The sequence below is a fragment of the Crocuta crocuta genome, unplaced genomic scaffold (assembly GCF_008692635.1).
Source record: "Crocuta crocuta isolate KB4526 unplaced genomic scaffold, BGI_CrCroc_1.0 scaffold334, whole genome shotgun sequence".
NCBI lineage: Eukaryota > Metazoa > Chordata > Mammalia > Carnivora > Hyaenidae > Crocuta > Crocuta crocuta.
Genome location: NW_027533260.1, coordinates 4587192 through 4603122, shown reverse-complemented (window position 1 = coordinate 4603122; position 15931 = coordinate 4587192). Strand labels below are relative to the sequence as shown.

The window sequence follows — 15931 nt, the reverse complement described above, 5'->3', positions numbered from 1 at the left end:
GGGAGGGGGGGGGGGGGGGCCTGGGCAGAGTGTTCACGGAAGGCTCTGCAGGGAAGAGAGGTGGAAAATGTGGGGAGGGGAGAGGGGGTTTACATAGAATTTGGGAGGGCTCAGAATCCAGGGGAAATATGGGGGAAATGTTAGGCTGAAAAGGGGATAGACCCTCATTGTGGGGTAGAACCTGGAGCAAATCTGCAGGCAGAATCCAGGCGGAATAACAGGAGGGAGCAAAATTCAGGTAAAATATGGGGGAGAGCCCCAGGAGAAAATGGGGGTGGTGTACGGAGAAGGGAAATGTGGCCCACCCTGCCCCCAGTCTGGGAGAGCCGCCTGGCAGTAAGGGACTTGGGGAAGGGAATGGAGAGGGAACGTGGTAGGAGGGGTGAGGCTGGAATATGGAGGGAAGAAGGTTCTGGAGCGAGGAGGGGAAGGGAGTCCAGAATCTCCAGGCCCAGAATCCCCAGATGGGGAGTTGGGGTCTGGAAAGGAATGTGGAGGTGGCAGGGGTGTGGGGGGTTATTCCATCAGCGATCGTGGAGCGCTCACAACAAGCCGAGAAGAGGGGAGAAGAGGGGGGCGGGGGAAGGTGGTGGAGGTGCGGGAGGCAGGTGTGTGTAAGGGGACAGTGGAATTCGGGGAGAATATCCAAGGGCTTAATATCTGCAGACTGAGCTGGAGGCTAATGACATCACGGCAGTTGGGTGAGGAAAGGCTCTGTGATTTAGGGAGGGAAGGGCTGCTATTCTCGGAAAGAGAATGGGGAGCTTCTGTGGGGGAGTGGGGGAGGAGAGCAGGGCTGGGGTGGTAGTGGGGATGGGGTGGGACGGGCCCTTTACTCCTCCGTCTCCTCCCTGGAGTTTGGTACCGCGAGCCGGGTGGTGACTGGGGTGGTGAAGCTGCAAAGCTCCTGCGGTGTTCCGCTGGTGCCTCTGACGCCTTGGTAACCGGAATGGCGCGACCGCTGATTGGTTCGCGGAGCCGGAGGGGCGGAGTTGGAGGGCGGGGTCTAGGTCACCCGGCAGGGCAGGGCCGGCGCTGGGGCACTTGCGTTGAGGACCAGGGGATGCGGGAATATGTTGAAATGTGCAGCTGTTTGTTTGCCCATAGGCCAGGGCTTCTCATCCCCACCTCTGAGTCTCCAGAGAATGTGAAAGTGCCCAATTGTGAGAGTATGGATTTCCAGGGGGATGAGGTCTCTCGATTTCATCAAACAATTCCAAACTCGGAGGGAGCCCCCTTCCCTAAATAAATTTATGAGCTTGAGTCTAGAGACAGAAGTACCTGCCAGAATGTATGGGGCTTTGGCGGTTGTCGTTGGGCCTTTGAGAAAGGGGATCTGTGGATGCGCCTCAGGGTGGTATTCTGGGAGTCCTTAAAATTACTTGCAAAGGGCTATTCATTTATCTGGGGGGAGTTTAGCCATCTCATTGAGCTTATCAAAGGCACAAAGACTCTTAAAAAGGTTAAAGACCACTGACCTAGAGTTTCATCATTTTCTGGCCTCATAATGTTATATTTTCCAATATCAGCCTCTAGGAAGACTTCTTGGGGGAAAGCGTGGGGAGCCAAGGTTGTGGGGGAGAGAAGGAGACCAGGCATTGGAGGGATCCCCATGATCTGGGTTGGGGGCAGTCCTGGGTAGCTCTGTCCCTGGGGCAGCTGTGGGTTTCTGCCGAGACTCAGTTTCCCCTTCCGTAGGCTGGGGAGAAAATGGACTTGCCTTGTTTCTGTACTGCCTTTCAAGACACAACAACAAAGTACTACCACTACTAATGCCCGTGTGTATTGAGTACTTGCTGTGTGTCAGGCATTGCTCCACTTGTCCGAGGATTTTAACGTGATTAACTCACTTAATCCTTATACCAATCCAAGGCGATGAGCCCCGTTATCCTCTGGGCTTACAGAGGCCTGCCTGGACATCATCTGGCCCCTTTTCTCTCTCATCCCATCACGCACCCCTCTCTCCGTCCCTCATGCTTATCTTGCTGTTCTTAGAAGAAACCCAGCACATCCCATCGTGGAACCCTCCCCTGGCTGTCCCCTTTGCCTGGACTCTCTTCTCCCAGATATAGACCGATCTCCCTATCCCTCTCCAGGCCTCTGCTCAGAGACCCCTGCCCTGGCTGCCTCAGCTAAAAGAACAACCCCTACTCCAAGCATCTCCTTTTTCCCCACTCCTTGAGGGTTTTTTTTTTTTGACATTTTAAAAAACATTTATTTGATTTTTAAAAAATTTTTAACATTTTAAAATTTATTTTTGAGACAGAGAGACAGAGCATGAGCGGGGGAGGGGCATAGAGAGGGAGACACAGAATCCGAAGCGGGCTCCAGGCTCTGAGCTAGCTGTCAGCACAGAGCCCTACACAGGGCTCGAACCCACGAACTGTGAGATCATGACCTGAGCCGAAATTGAACGCTTAACCGACTGAGCCACCCAGGCACCCCGACATTTGTTTGATTTTTTTTCATCTTTTTAAAAATATTGTCAAGTTGGTTTCCATATAATACCCAGTGCTCATCCCCACAAGTGACCTCCTCCATGCCCATCTCCCCCCTTCCTCTCCCCCCCACCCCATCAGTCCTCAGAACATTTGTTTGATTTTTGAGAGAGAGAGAGAGAGAGCATGAGTTGGGGAGGGACAGAGAGAGAGGGAGACAGACTCCGAAGCAGGCTCCAAGCTCCTAGCTGTCAGCACAGAGCCCCACGTGAGGCTCAAACCATGAGATCATGACCTGAGCAGAAGTTGGATGCTTTACCGACTGAGCCATCTGGGTGCTCCCCACTCCCTTTTTTTTTTTTTTTTTGACATTTTTATACCTCTGACTGTTGCCCCTCTCTTGAGGGCAGGGGCATAATCTGGTTTCTCATCATATCTTCAGCACCCAGGATAGCATGTGCTTTAAAGATAAGGAATCTGGGTCCAAGAGAGATTAAGTAACTTGCCCATGTGTGTGCACGGAGCTGAAGTTAGACATGAACGGAAGCAACCTGGGGCTTTCATTCTGAACAACCCGCTAAAATCCAGGCTGAAGGCAGAGATCTGACCCTGTCTTCTACCACACAGAACTAATGGCGAGTAGTAGCCCTATTGGCTAAGAAGGTACTTATGCGTACAACAGACTGATTAATAAAATCAATTGTCAATTCAGTCTACGTAGTACTTGGCACTAACCGTTCTCTCTGACTTGGACCACTTTCCCTAGATAGCCACGTGGCTTACTTCCTTCAGTTCTCTGCCCATACATTACCTCCTTAGAGAGGCCTCTCCTGACCTATTTTTCCTTTAATTTTTTAAAAGGTTTTATTTTTAAGTAAACTCTACACCCACCCAGCATAGGGCTCGAACTCACAACCCCAAGATCACCCATTGCGTGCTCTACCGACTGCCTCCGGACCCTCTATTTAAAATCTGCCTTGGGGCGCCTGGGTGGCTCAATCAGTTAATCCCGACTCTTGGTTTCGGCTCAGGTCATGATCTAGCGGTTTCAGAGTTCGAGTCCCGTGTCGGTCTCTGCACTGCCAACGCAGAGCCTGCTTGGGATCCTCTGTCCTTCATTCTCTGCTCCTCCCCCATTTGCACGCGAGCGCACTCTCTCTCTCTCTCTCAAAAAACAAATAGACTTTAAAAGATAAAATAAAATCTACCCTGCCTGTTGGCGCCTCAGTGGCTTAGTTGGTTGAGAGTCTGATTCTTGATTTTGGCTCCGGTCATGATCCAAGAGTCATGGGATTGAGCCCTACTTCAGGCTCTGTGCTGNCCTTTTCCCCTGCTCACACTCTCTCTCTCTCTCTGTCTCAAAAAAATAAAATAAAATAAAAATTTAAATCTGCCCTGCCTGACCTCAGTACCCTCTGTCTCCCTTTGTAGCTTGATTTTTCTCCACAACTATTTGAATGAATGAATGATTGAATAATATATAATGAGCATAAGGATTAATAAATTAATATCAGTATATTAATCATGATTCACTTGTTGGAAATCGTATATTCTGTTCGTGCCCGTTGGGCACGGACACAGTTGTAAGTGTTTTTATGTGTATTGTCCAATTTAATCATCATGACAACTCTCTGAGGTAGATTCCATGATCAAACCCATTTTCCAGATGAGGCCATTGAGGCACAGAGAGGCAGTCTCTTTCCTTTTTTTTTTTTAATTTATTTTTTTTTAAATGTTTATTTATTTCTAGGAGACAGAGAGAGAGACAGCGTGAGCAGGGGAGGGTCAGAGAGAGAGGGAGTCACAGACCGAAACAGGCTCCAGGCTCTGAGCCGACAGTCAGCACAGAGCCCGACGCGGGGCTCGAACCCACGAACCGCGAGATCATGACCTAAGCGAAAGTCGGACGCTTAACCGACTAAGCCACCCAGGTGCCCCAAGGCAGTCTCTTTCCTAAGGTGTCAAAGGTAGTACATGGTGAAGCCAGGATATGAATCCTGGCCTCCCAGCCTTGGAGCCTGGCCTCTCAGCTGCTCTGGGTCTCTGTTTCATCCCTCTCTGCAGCGACACCGGCCATGGACCAGCCAGCTGGCCTGCAGGTGGACTACGTCTTCCGGGGTGTGGAGCACGCTGTCCGGGTGGTGGTTTCTGGACAGGTGCTAGAGCTGGAAGTGGAGGACCGGATGACGGCCGATCAGTGGCGGGGCGAGTTCGACGCCAGCTGTGAGTGTGCCTGCCTGCTGGTTTCACCCGTTCTCCCCTGGGATCACCTTCTCCCCGAAGAGGAGGCCCATCTGCCTCTTCTTCCAGACCGAAGGTGGGGAGGGGGTGGAGGGCTCCTCCCTCAGGCCCGAGGCACTGGAGCTCCGGGGAAAGTTGAACAGCTTGGATGCATTGTTCTTGTGCTGGGAGAGTGGTCAGACTTCAGGAAGGACTTTTCTCTCCACCCAGTCATCGAAGATCTGACTCACAAGACAGGGAACTTCAAACAGTTCAACATCTTCTGTNCCCATTTGATGTATGCAAGGCCCTCTGCCTTCTCTTTCCTTAAAGGGACAGGGCTATCTTTTTCTTCTTTCCCAAATGCAAGTGGTTTATTTTGATTCTAGTGATAGTTATCCTAATATAGAAAATTCCTGTCACAGAGAAATATAAAGAAGAAAGTAAGAATCACTCGACTCCCAATACTCATTCTGTGAAAATCGCTCCAACCATTTCACCACTTCTCTGCTTACTTGTGAAAGTGTGTGTGTGTGTGTGTGTATGTGTGTGTATTTGCAGATGTATAATTTTATATAGTTTATGTATTTCCCACAGTATTTTATAATCTGCTTAAAAATTTTTTTTTAATGTTTATTTTTGAGAGAGAGAGAGAGAGAGAGAGAGAGAGAGAGAGAATCCTGGAGCAGGCTCCAGGCTCCAGGCTGTCACCACAGAGCCCCATGTAGGGCTCAAACCCATGAACTGTGAGATCATGGCCTGAGCCAAAGTCAGATGCTTAACTGACTGAACCACGCATACACCCCTCTGTAACCTGCTTTTAAAACATCGAGCAATTGGGGCGCCTGGGTAGCTTAGTCAGTTAAGCGTCCGACTTTCGCTTAGGTCATGATCTCGCAGTTCGTGGGTTCGAGCCCCGCGTCGGGCTCTGTGCTGACTGCCAGCTCAGAGCCTGGAGCCTGTTTCAGAGTCTGTGATTCCCTCTCTCTCTGACCCTCCCCTGCTCATGCTGTCTCTCTCTCTCTCTCTCCTAGAAATAAATAAAACATTAAAAAAAAAAATTTTTTTTTAAAACATCGAGCAATATGGGGTGCCTGGGTAGCTCAGTCGGTTAAGTGTCCAACTCTTGGTTTTGGCTTAGGTCATGATCTTGTAGTTTGGTGAGTTCAAACCCAGCATCCAGCTATGTGCTGACAGCACGAAGCCTTCTTGAGAGTCTCTCTCTCTTCCTCTCTGCCCCTCCCCAACTTGCGCTGCCTCTGTCTCTTTCAAAATAAATAAACTTAAAAAGTTAAAAAATCTTAAATAACAGATTAAACAATATTTTATAAAAACTTAGTCCCATCAGTGAGTGTAGCTACTCATTCACTTAATTTACTGAGCGTGTACAGTGTGCCAGGCACTGTGGTAAACACTGGGTTACAGCACTGAACAAAAGAGACAAAATTCCTGTCCTTTATGAAACTGACATTCTAGTGGGAGAAACAGAAAATTGAAAAAATGTATAATGTCAAGTAGTTAAAAGTATTACTAATAAGGGGAAAAAAGTAGGTCAGAAGTTAGAGTGGCAAGGATGCTACTTAAACATTAAAAAAATCTTTTATTTTTTAGTATTTATTTATCTTAGAGAGAGAGAGACCTAGCATGAGCAGGGGACGGGCAGAGAGAGAGGGAGACACAGAATCCGAAGCAGGCTCCAGACTCTGAGCTGTCAGCACAGAGGCTGTCATGGGGCTTGAATTCATGAACTGCAAATTTTGGCCTGAGCCAAAGTCAGCCGCTTAACCGACTGAGCCACCCAGGTGCCCTGAAACTGACAGTCTCTTATAATCCCCCTTCTCTCCCCTACTCTAGACTGTTAACACTTTATGTGTATGTGTAGGCAGTATAGCACAAGGGTCAAGAGCATGAACTCTGAAGTCAGACTCATTATTGCCACTTACTAGCTGGGAGACCTGGGCCAGTTACTTCCCCTTCATGCCTTAGTTTTCCTATCTGTAATGTGCAGATAAAGTAGTCCCTATTTCACAGTGTTGTGAAGATTAAGTATGTTCTATGTAAAAACCTTAGAATGGTGTCTGGCTCATAGTAAGTGTTTCATAGATATTGTCTATTTTTATTATTGTCATCAACTTGTGAGTTTATCATCCTTGTTAGTGGTTGCTTAGTATTCCATTGTACTCATTCAGCATGATTTATTTATTTAACCCTGTGGATCTCTGGTTTTTGGTATCATGACCCCTTTATGGTCTTAAAATTATCGAGGACATCAAAGAGCTTTTGTTTATGCAGGTTTTATCTATCAATATTTGTTGGCCATATTATAAATTAAGTTGTTACATAAATTAAAACAGAATAATTTAGGGGCACCTNCCCCCCCCCATGCTGTCTCTCTCTCTCTCTCAGAAATAAATAAAACATTAAAAAAAAATTAAAAAAGAATAATTTAAAGATGTTTATGAGTTCACTTAAAATAGCCATAATAAACCTTCATATGTTAAATTAAATAACATTTTAATGAAAAAAATACATTTTCTAAAACAAATTAGTAGGAAATACAGGATGGTTTTACATTTTTGCAAATCTCTTTAATGTCTTGCTTAATAGAAAACTGCTAGATTTCTTTTTTTACTTTTTTAATAATTTTTATTTATTTTGAGAGGGAGAGAGAGCGAGAGAGAGAGCATGCACACAAGCAGGGGAAGGGCAGAGTGAGAGAGGGAGACAAAATCCCGAGCAGGCTCTGCATTGTCAGCGCAGAGCCCAATAAGGGGCTCAAACTCCCGGGCTATGAGATCATAACCTGAGCCGAAGAGTCAGACGCTTAACCAACCGAGCCACCCATGTGCCCTGAAAATTTCTAGATTCTTATATGTGCCTCTGTATTGCGTCTCTTCTGATATGTTTTTTTTTAATGTTTATTTTTGAGAAAGTGCAAGTGGGGGAGGAGCAGAGAGAAAAGGAGACAGGATCTGAAGCACAGGCTCTGCGCTGACAGCAGAGAGCCCAATGCGGGGCTCAAACTCACCAGCCTTGAGATCATGACCTGAGCCGAAGTCAGATGCTTAACTGACTCAGCCGCTGAGGTGCCCCTGTTATGATATGTTTTGGTTGAAGTATATACAGAAAAATCTCCCTCACATAGATATGCAGTTGGAAAAGGGAGCCCTTTAATTGCTTTTATCAGATAATTATGTACTTCCTTCTTTGCTAACATATTAAAATGAAACAGGAGGTAATTTCTCAAAGGTTTGTCGCAGTTTGGCGTCCGAGAGCCTATCAATGAACTTTTTGTATTATATTACATTAAACTGTATTGATGTACCTTGAACTTTGCTTGGATCTTTTACCCATTTTATAATATCATGCATTGGTCATTTGGAAAATACGATTCAATGCATTATGTACATCTTTTGAATGTTGATGCGTATCTTTATACAGTATCAGGAAGTCACACTTGTTAATATCTTCACCGATCTCCCCAAGGAAGTTCTTTCAACATCCAGAAGCTCTCAAAGACACAGTGGCTGATACAAGTTTTCCAAAATTCCAGTTTTTGCTTTGAAGTCTGAATTTTCTCATTGGCAACAAATACCGCTAGCTGTTTTTCTTGAAGTGACAGGCTGACTTTGTTCATTTTTTGAGAAAGTGCCTGCCAAACATCCAAGTCTGAATAACTGTAGTTTTGTCTGTCAGTCATTCTTTCAAGTAAAAATAGCGTGCCGTGAAAAAATGGCTAATTTAGCCCCAAACTCCATTATACAAGTGTTCTTCCCGAGACAACTGCCTGTCCTACTTTGGAACGCAGCACAATGTGTATTTCCCATTTTGTCACAGAGTAGTAAAAAGCTGTGTCCCTGAGGACAGAGATTCGCTAAAAGTAATGATTTTTACTGCTTCATCAGGACCATTTCTACATTCGGGGCACCTGGGTGACTCTGTCCGTTAAGTGCTCTTAATCTCAGCTCAGGTCCCGAGCTCAGTCAGGGTTGCGAGTTCAAGTCCCGCGTTGGGCACAAAGCCTACTTAAGAAAAAAAGAAAACAAGCATTCCTATTCTTGATTTCCAGTTTTATGTGTGCTTGTTTCTTCTGGGCCCCCCACTGAGAGTGCAGGGCAACAGAGAACACAGTTTGTGCTACTGGGTAACCAGCAATTTTACCCACCATTACTTTGCAGCATCAGTGTAAATGCCAACGGAGAAGAAAAGGGCGCGTGACAGCTTAGTATTATTAGGAAAATTGTCTTGACCTCATGGACTCCCAGAAAGGGTCTCCAGGGCACCCAGGGGTCTTTGGACAACACTTGGACAGCACTAAGCTATCCGCCATGGTTGAGCATTTAGGTTCTTCCCAGTTTTCCCCTCGGGTGTCCATGCGCCAGCGCCTGGGGCAAGGCCATCTTTGTCATCCGTCTCAGGGTAGGAAAGGCCCCACTAGCCCAACGAATGGATGGAGTGTGGCCTGGCTCTGTGGGTTGTGTGCTCTGGGTGTGGCCATGTTGGGTCTCCTGGCATTTCCTCCGATCCTCTTCCAACAGAGCAGTGAGTCGGTCACCCTTGACCTGCTGACCTACACAGACCTGGAGTCCCTGCGGAATCGCAAGATGGGGGGCCGCCCAGGCCCCTTGGCCTCGAGATCCGCCCAGCTCAACTCCAAGCGCTATTTGATCCTCATCTACTCTGTGGAGTTTGACAGGTGGGGATAAGGGACTTGGCTCCAGGCTCAGGGTGGTGGGCAGTGGGCATAGTTAGAACTCAGAAACCCCTGAGGGCAAGGTGGGGGTGTTGCCTTTGGGATCGTCAGTGTTGGGATTTGTATCATTTGGCATTGGGTTTGGCTATAAGTAGCAGAATGACTGTTACCAGTGCTTTAAACAAACAATAGTTTATCACACAACAAAATGTCTAAGTGGCTACTACCCAGCGGTTTCCTTAGGGACTCAGGCTCCTTCCGTTTTGTTTTTATTTCCTTTTGTCACCCTTAAAGTGTTGGCTTTTGGACCCCATCCTTATCTCCTCATGGCCACAAAATGGCTGCCGGCCCTCCAGGCATTGCTTCTGTATCAAAGCAAGAGGAAGAGAACGGGGCTGTACTTGCCAATTGCATCTACTGTTTTTGTTTTTGCTTTTGTTTTTAAATCAGGAAAATAAAAGTGTTCCTAAAAGATGCCCAACAGATTTCCTATAATATTTGCCCAGAAATGGCGTTGTTGGCCTTTCCCTAAAATTTGGCCACAAGTGGTCCCGTGCAGGGGATGCTGGGAAAATCAGTATCTGGCTCTTTAGCCTGTACAGTGGGAGGCAGTGAGGGAGGAGGAATGGCTGCTGGGCAGCCAGGGGATAGTGTCTGCCCCATTTGCTAATGGCTCCTGGATTTTCTAGCGGGAAGTTGCCAGTCCTATGAGCATAGCGTCTGGTGGGGCAGTTACACAAGACGCCCTACCATTTCCTCTGCTAAGAGGTGACGCAGATCAGGCCATTCAGAATGTGCCCCTATGGAGTCAGAAGCAGGACTTCTTGGTGGTAACATGATACTAGTATTCACTGTACCAACAGTGTATGCTGAGGAGGTTAATTCGGACTGCACCCGGCCGGTCAATGCCAATGGCTCCAAGATTGCTATATAAGAGTCTTAGGGATGGGCAGCTGGTGCAAGGGGTCTGGGCGCAGGGAGGGGGCTGGAAGCTGCATTTAGAACCTAAGCCTCCAGGAACATGAGTGTGTTTTCCGACTCGAAGGCTCTCAGGGTCTGGCAGGTACCCTCGGGTGGATTCTTGGCCTCTGAGATGCCACGGTTCTAATCCTCCCCAGGATTCACTACCCGCTGCCCCTCCCGTACCAGGGCAAGCCGGACCCTGTGGTTCTGCAGGGTATCATCCGCTCACTGAAGGAGGAGCTGGGCCGCCTTCGAGGGCTGGACGGCCAGGATGCTCGGGACACCCGGGAGACTGAGATCTGGCACCTGAGGGAGCAGTGAGTCCAGGAGGCGGGAGGCGAAGGCGGTTGGGGCTGGGGGAGGGGGGAGGAGGCATCCCCTCAGTCTCTGCAGGGCCCTATGCTCCGCGCTAAGGGGGGCGTGGTGGTCCCTCGTGCAGCAAACGCTTATTCCGAGCCCCTCTTCTGTGCCTGCCTTGTGCTGGGTGGTGCTGGGGACACAGCAACGACTGAGCCAGTCGTGGCCCTGCCTTCCTGAGACTCCAGGTCCAGTGGGGGAAATAAGCCCTGTCTGCAGACAGTGAAGATACACACTGGATGGAGTATGNNGGGGCTATATTCAGCGTCTCTTTTGTGCCGAGCCCCTCCCTGCCCTCACATCGTGGCCAGCCCAGGGGGCAGATACACGCTGGTCACAAAACCATCCGGGAATAGCATTGCTAGCGGAGATGGCAGAAAAGGGACTCTGTGCTCTAGGAGGCTGTGATAGGAGCCTGCTGGGGTCTTGGGGTGGGTCAGGTGAAGCGAGTGCGGAAGAGTGTTCTAGGCAGAGGGAACAGCACCCGTAAAGGCTTTGTGTTTGGTTGGTTTGCCTCGTTCTGAATTGCAAAGGGTAAATTCAGTGTTTTGCCAAAAATGTAGGCATCTATATGTTTTTCAGATCCTCAATTGATTTAAACTTGCCAGGTGACAAGAGCTGTTAATGTATAGTGTTTTTTTTTAAGATGAAAAAAACTCCAAGTGTATTTATTTTTGAGAGAGAGAAAGAGAGAGCACACGGTGGGGAGGGGCAGAGTGAAGGAGAGACAGAATCTCAAGCAGGCTCTACATCATCAGTGCAGAGCCCAGTGTGGGGCTCGAACTCACAAGCCATGAGATTATGACCTGAGCCGAGATCAAGCGTCGGACACTCACCCGTTTGTGCCACCCGGGTGCCCCTAATATATAGTTTTAGTAGTTACTGATGATCAGTGGCTAGATAGATTTTTCATCAGAGTTGGTTAATGGTAATGATCTAATTCTATAAATTTCTTTTGCTTTTGTTAGCTGAAAGTTTTCAATAAAGAAACACTTTCTCTCTCATCATTTATTTGGTTTCCCTGAGATACATTTCCTATGGGAAAGGCATGATTAAAGCTTGGGGTTTTTCCCTTTATTTAACTGTTGTCAGAATAACGAGTTGGTTTTCTCAAATCCTCCATGAAGATCAATGAATCTTGTTCTGTTTTTACTATCATTATGAAGTCATGAATTTAAACTTAATTGATGCTCTGCTGGTTTCCTATGGCTGCTGTGACAAATTACCACAAACTTGGTGGTTTATAACAGCAGAAATTTATTCTCTTACAGTTTTCTGGAGGCCAGAAATCAGAAATCCCTGGGCTNAGCACAGAATCTGTTTCTTGTATCTTTCAGCTTCAGTTGGCCACCATCATCCTACACTGTCTGCCTCTGTCATCAGATTGCCTTCTTCCCTTCTGTATCTAATCTCCCTCGACCTTTCTTTTATAAGGATACTTGTGATTATTATTTTTTAAAGTTTTTTTAATGTTTTATTTATTTCTGAGAGAGAGAGAGAGAGAGAGAGAGCGTGAGCTGGGGAGGGTCAGAGAGAGAGGGAGACACAGAATCTGAAGCAGGCTCCAGGCTCTGAGCTAGCTGTCAGCACAGAGCCCGATGCAGGACTCAAACCCACGAACTGTGAGATCATGACCTGAGCTGAAGTCGGATGCTTAACCGACTGAGCCACCCAGGTGCCTCTATTATTTTTTTTTAATTTAATGTTTTCATTTATTTTTGAGACAGAGACAGAGTGCAAGCCAGGGAGGGTCAGAGAGAGAGGGAGACACAGAATTCAAGTAGGCTCCAGGCTCTGAGCTGTCTGCACAGAGTCCAATGCAAGGCTCAAACCTGCAGACTGTTGGATCATGACCTGAGCCAAAGTAGGTGCTTAAGTGACTGAGCCACCCAGGCGCCCCAAAAAGAATACTTGCAATTGTATTTAGGGCTCACTCTGATAATTCAAGATAATCTCTTCATCTCAAGGTCCTTAAATTCATTTCATTTCATTTCATTTCATTTCATTTCATTTCATTGAAAGAGCACAAGTGGGGGAGAGGGGCAGAAGGAGAGAGAGAGAGGAGAGGAGAGAGAGGATCTTAATTAGGCTCCATGTTCAGTGCAGAGCTTAACATGGGGCTCCATCTCACAACCCTGGGATCATGACCTGAACTGAAATCAAGAGCCAGACGCTTAGCCAACTAAGCCACCCAGGCGCCCCTCAAGATCCTTAATTTAATCGTATCTATAAAGTCTTTTTGATGAGGCATGTAAGTTAACATCCACAGGTTTGAGGGATTAGGACATGGGTATAGTTTGGGTGACCATGATTCAACCGACCACAGATGCATTTTAGTGTATTATTCGTTGCAGATATTCTTTTCGAATTTCTTACCTTCGGCCCGTAGGAACACCCGCATGTTGGCTTCCTTGTTTTCTGGCATGTCAAGATGTGTCAGATTCTCCTGTGCCTTTCCAGCCTTAGAACTAGTAGAAGTAATTTCTTCCAAGGAGCTCTGGTTTCTTCTAGTGGGAAATTGTATTTAGGAACCACAATCTGGTCATTAGGGGTGCTCATTGCCATTAAGTTAACATGACTTTTAGGCCTTAAAAGTTTTTTTAATGTTTATTTATTTTTTGAGAGAGAGAAAGAGAGAGAGAGAGAGACTGTGAGTGGGGAAGGGACAGAGAGAGAGGGAGATACAGAATCTGAAGCAGGCTCCAGGCTCTGAGCTGTCAGCAAAGAGCCTGATGCAGGGTTCAAACCCATGGAGTGTAGATCATGAGCTAGGCCGAAGTTGGACGCTCAACCAACTGAGCTACCCAGGCGCCCCTACCTTTAGGACTTTTTAATGGAAACAGCCAGAGTGTAGATTCATTTTTGGAAAGAGAAAAATGATGTCTGTGCTATCTGACCTCTTTGGTTTGTCATAATAATGTCTTTTCTCACTCTGAAAATCTTGGTTTCTAGTAATAGTAATATAATTATTTGCTTTATCCTAACAACATCGATACGATTACTACTAATAAAAGTACTAAATGAAGTTAAGATTTCTTTGTCCTTAGGCTATCTCCTACTTCTAAAATAAAGCATTTGTTTTGATTTGGCCACTTGACGTAATTCTCCAATATGCCACCAACTTTGATACACAGATCTATTTGAGTGAGTTTCTTTTATTTTTTATTTGTAAAATTTTTTTGTAATGTTTTCTTTCTCTTTCTTTCTTTCTTTCTTTCTTTCTTTCTTTCTTTCTTTCTTTCTTTCTTTCTTTCTTTCTGTCTGTCTTTCTCTCTTTCTTTCTCTCTCTCTCTCTCTCTCTCTTTCTTTCTTGACAGCATGAGCAGGGAAGGGTCAGAGAGAGAGGGAGATACAGAATCCGAAGCAGGCTTCAGGCTCTGAACTGTCAGCACAGAGCCCGACGCAGGGCTCAAACCCACGAACCGTGAGATCATGACCTGAGCCGAAGTTGGACGCTTATCTGACTGAGTCACCCAGGCGCCCCTGAGCAAGTTTCTTTTACAAGTTTTAGGGGTTGATTTGTTAAAATCTATTTAAATACAATATTTTCATAGTTCCAAAGTCAAAACTGAAAAAGAAGGCAGAAGGGGCGCCTGGCTGCCTCAGTCAGTAGAGCACCCAACTCTTGATCTCAGGGTCTTGAGTTCAAGCCCCATGTTGGGCATGGAGGCTACTTAATAAAAATAAAAATTAAAGAAACTAAGAAGGTACATTTAGTGGGGTCCAACTTTTGTCCTTCCTGCCACTGGTTTCTCCATGATAGGTAAGCTATTTTTTTTTTAGGTTTTGGTTTATCCTAACATATTTTTGAAAATATGAACATAATATAATTTATAATTCCCCTCTTTTCTTTTACATAAAGAGATGTAGTAAACATTGTTCTGCACTGTTTTTAAACTTCTATCCTAGGGGCACCTGGGTGGCGCAGTCGGTTAAGTGTCCGACTTCAGCTCAGGTCGTGATCTCACAGTTCGTGGGTTCAAGCCCCGCATTGGGCTGTGTGCTGACAGCTCAGAGCCTGGAGCCTGCTTCGGATTCTGTGTCCCCCTCTCTCTCTGACCCTCCCCTGCTCATGCTGTCTCTCTCTCTCTCTCAAAAATAAAAAAACAAAAACAAAAAAACCCACTTCTATCCTGGCCATCAATTGGTGACAGGATATAAAGCTCTTTCTCCTTCCTTTTTCTAGTTATGTGGTGCTCAATTTACTGGATATGTCATAGAAATTCAGCTTACTTTCTGTTGGCATACATTTTGGTTATTTCTACCCTTTTCCTATTCCAAATAGGGCTGCGGGGCGCCTGGGTGGCTCTGTCGGTTAAGCCTCCACTCTTGATTTCTACTCAGATAAAGATCTCAAGGTTGGTGAGATGGTGTACCCCTTCCGGCTCCACACTGACAGTATGGCACTTGCTTGGGATTCTCTCTCTACCTGTCTCTCTGCCCCTCCCTCTCTCTGTCAAAATAAATAAATAAACATTTAAAAATAGTGCTGAGGCGCCTGTATGGCTTAATCAGTTAAGTGTTGGGCTTTCCATTTTGGTTCAGGTCATGATCTCGCGGTTTCCTGGGTTCATACCGTGGGTTCGAGCCCCACCTCCGGCTCCGCACTGCCAGTGAGGAGTCAGTTTGAGACTTTCTCTCTCTCCCTCTCTCTGCCCCTCCTCTGCTCCCGCTGTCTCTGTCTCAAACATAAATAAACTTAAAAAAGAAATAGTGCTGCAATGAATAGCCTTGTGTATACATCTTTTTTTTTTTTTTTCGAGGAAGGTTTTGAGCACAGTAGTGACCTGCTCTGATTTGCATTTTACAAAGAATCTGGTGAATAGGAGGCCTGGGGTGGGGGTGTGGGGGGAACATGTAAGGCCAGGACCTCAGGGCTAGGCTTTCAGGGTACAGAGAAGGGCAGATTGATGATTTATTTTGTAGATCTCACAGGGCTGTAGCCTCGCCGTGGGATGCATGGGGGTGATGTGGCCATGTTCCTCCTCGCTTGGGGCAGGTGGAGGAGGAGGGATAGTGGGGCTGCATTCCGGTTCCTGGCAGGTGCCCACAGCCATGGAGAAGGGAGGATGGATGGGATCGTCTGAGCCCTCCTTCCCGGCTCCGTCGTCTTCCCTCTACCCTTTCTCCCCAGGGTTTCACGCCTGGCATCTGAGAAGCGAGAGCTGGAGGCCCAGCTGGGCCGATCTCGAGAGGAGGCTCTGGCCGGGAGGGCGGCGCGCCAGGAGGCTGAGGCGCTGCGTGGGCTCGTCCGCGGCCT

The 15931-nt window shown here is 46.9% G+C and overlaps 1 protein-coding gene across 1 annotated transcript in view; it reads left to right on the top strand.

Moving 5' to 3' along the window:
• The window catches only part of CCDC61 (coiled-coil domain containing 61), a 19376-nt gene that overhangs the window by 425 nt on the left and 3020 nt on the right, over window positions 1-15931 (top strand). The window contains 5 exon segments of the mRNA XM_077747198.1: window positions 4503-4661; window positions 4890-4972; window positions 9197-9354; window positions 10470-10631; window positions 15806-15927. Coding sequence (XP_077603324.1) covers window positions 4503-4661; window positions 4890-4972; window positions 9197-9354; window positions 10470-10631; window positions 15806-15927 — 684 coding nt within the window.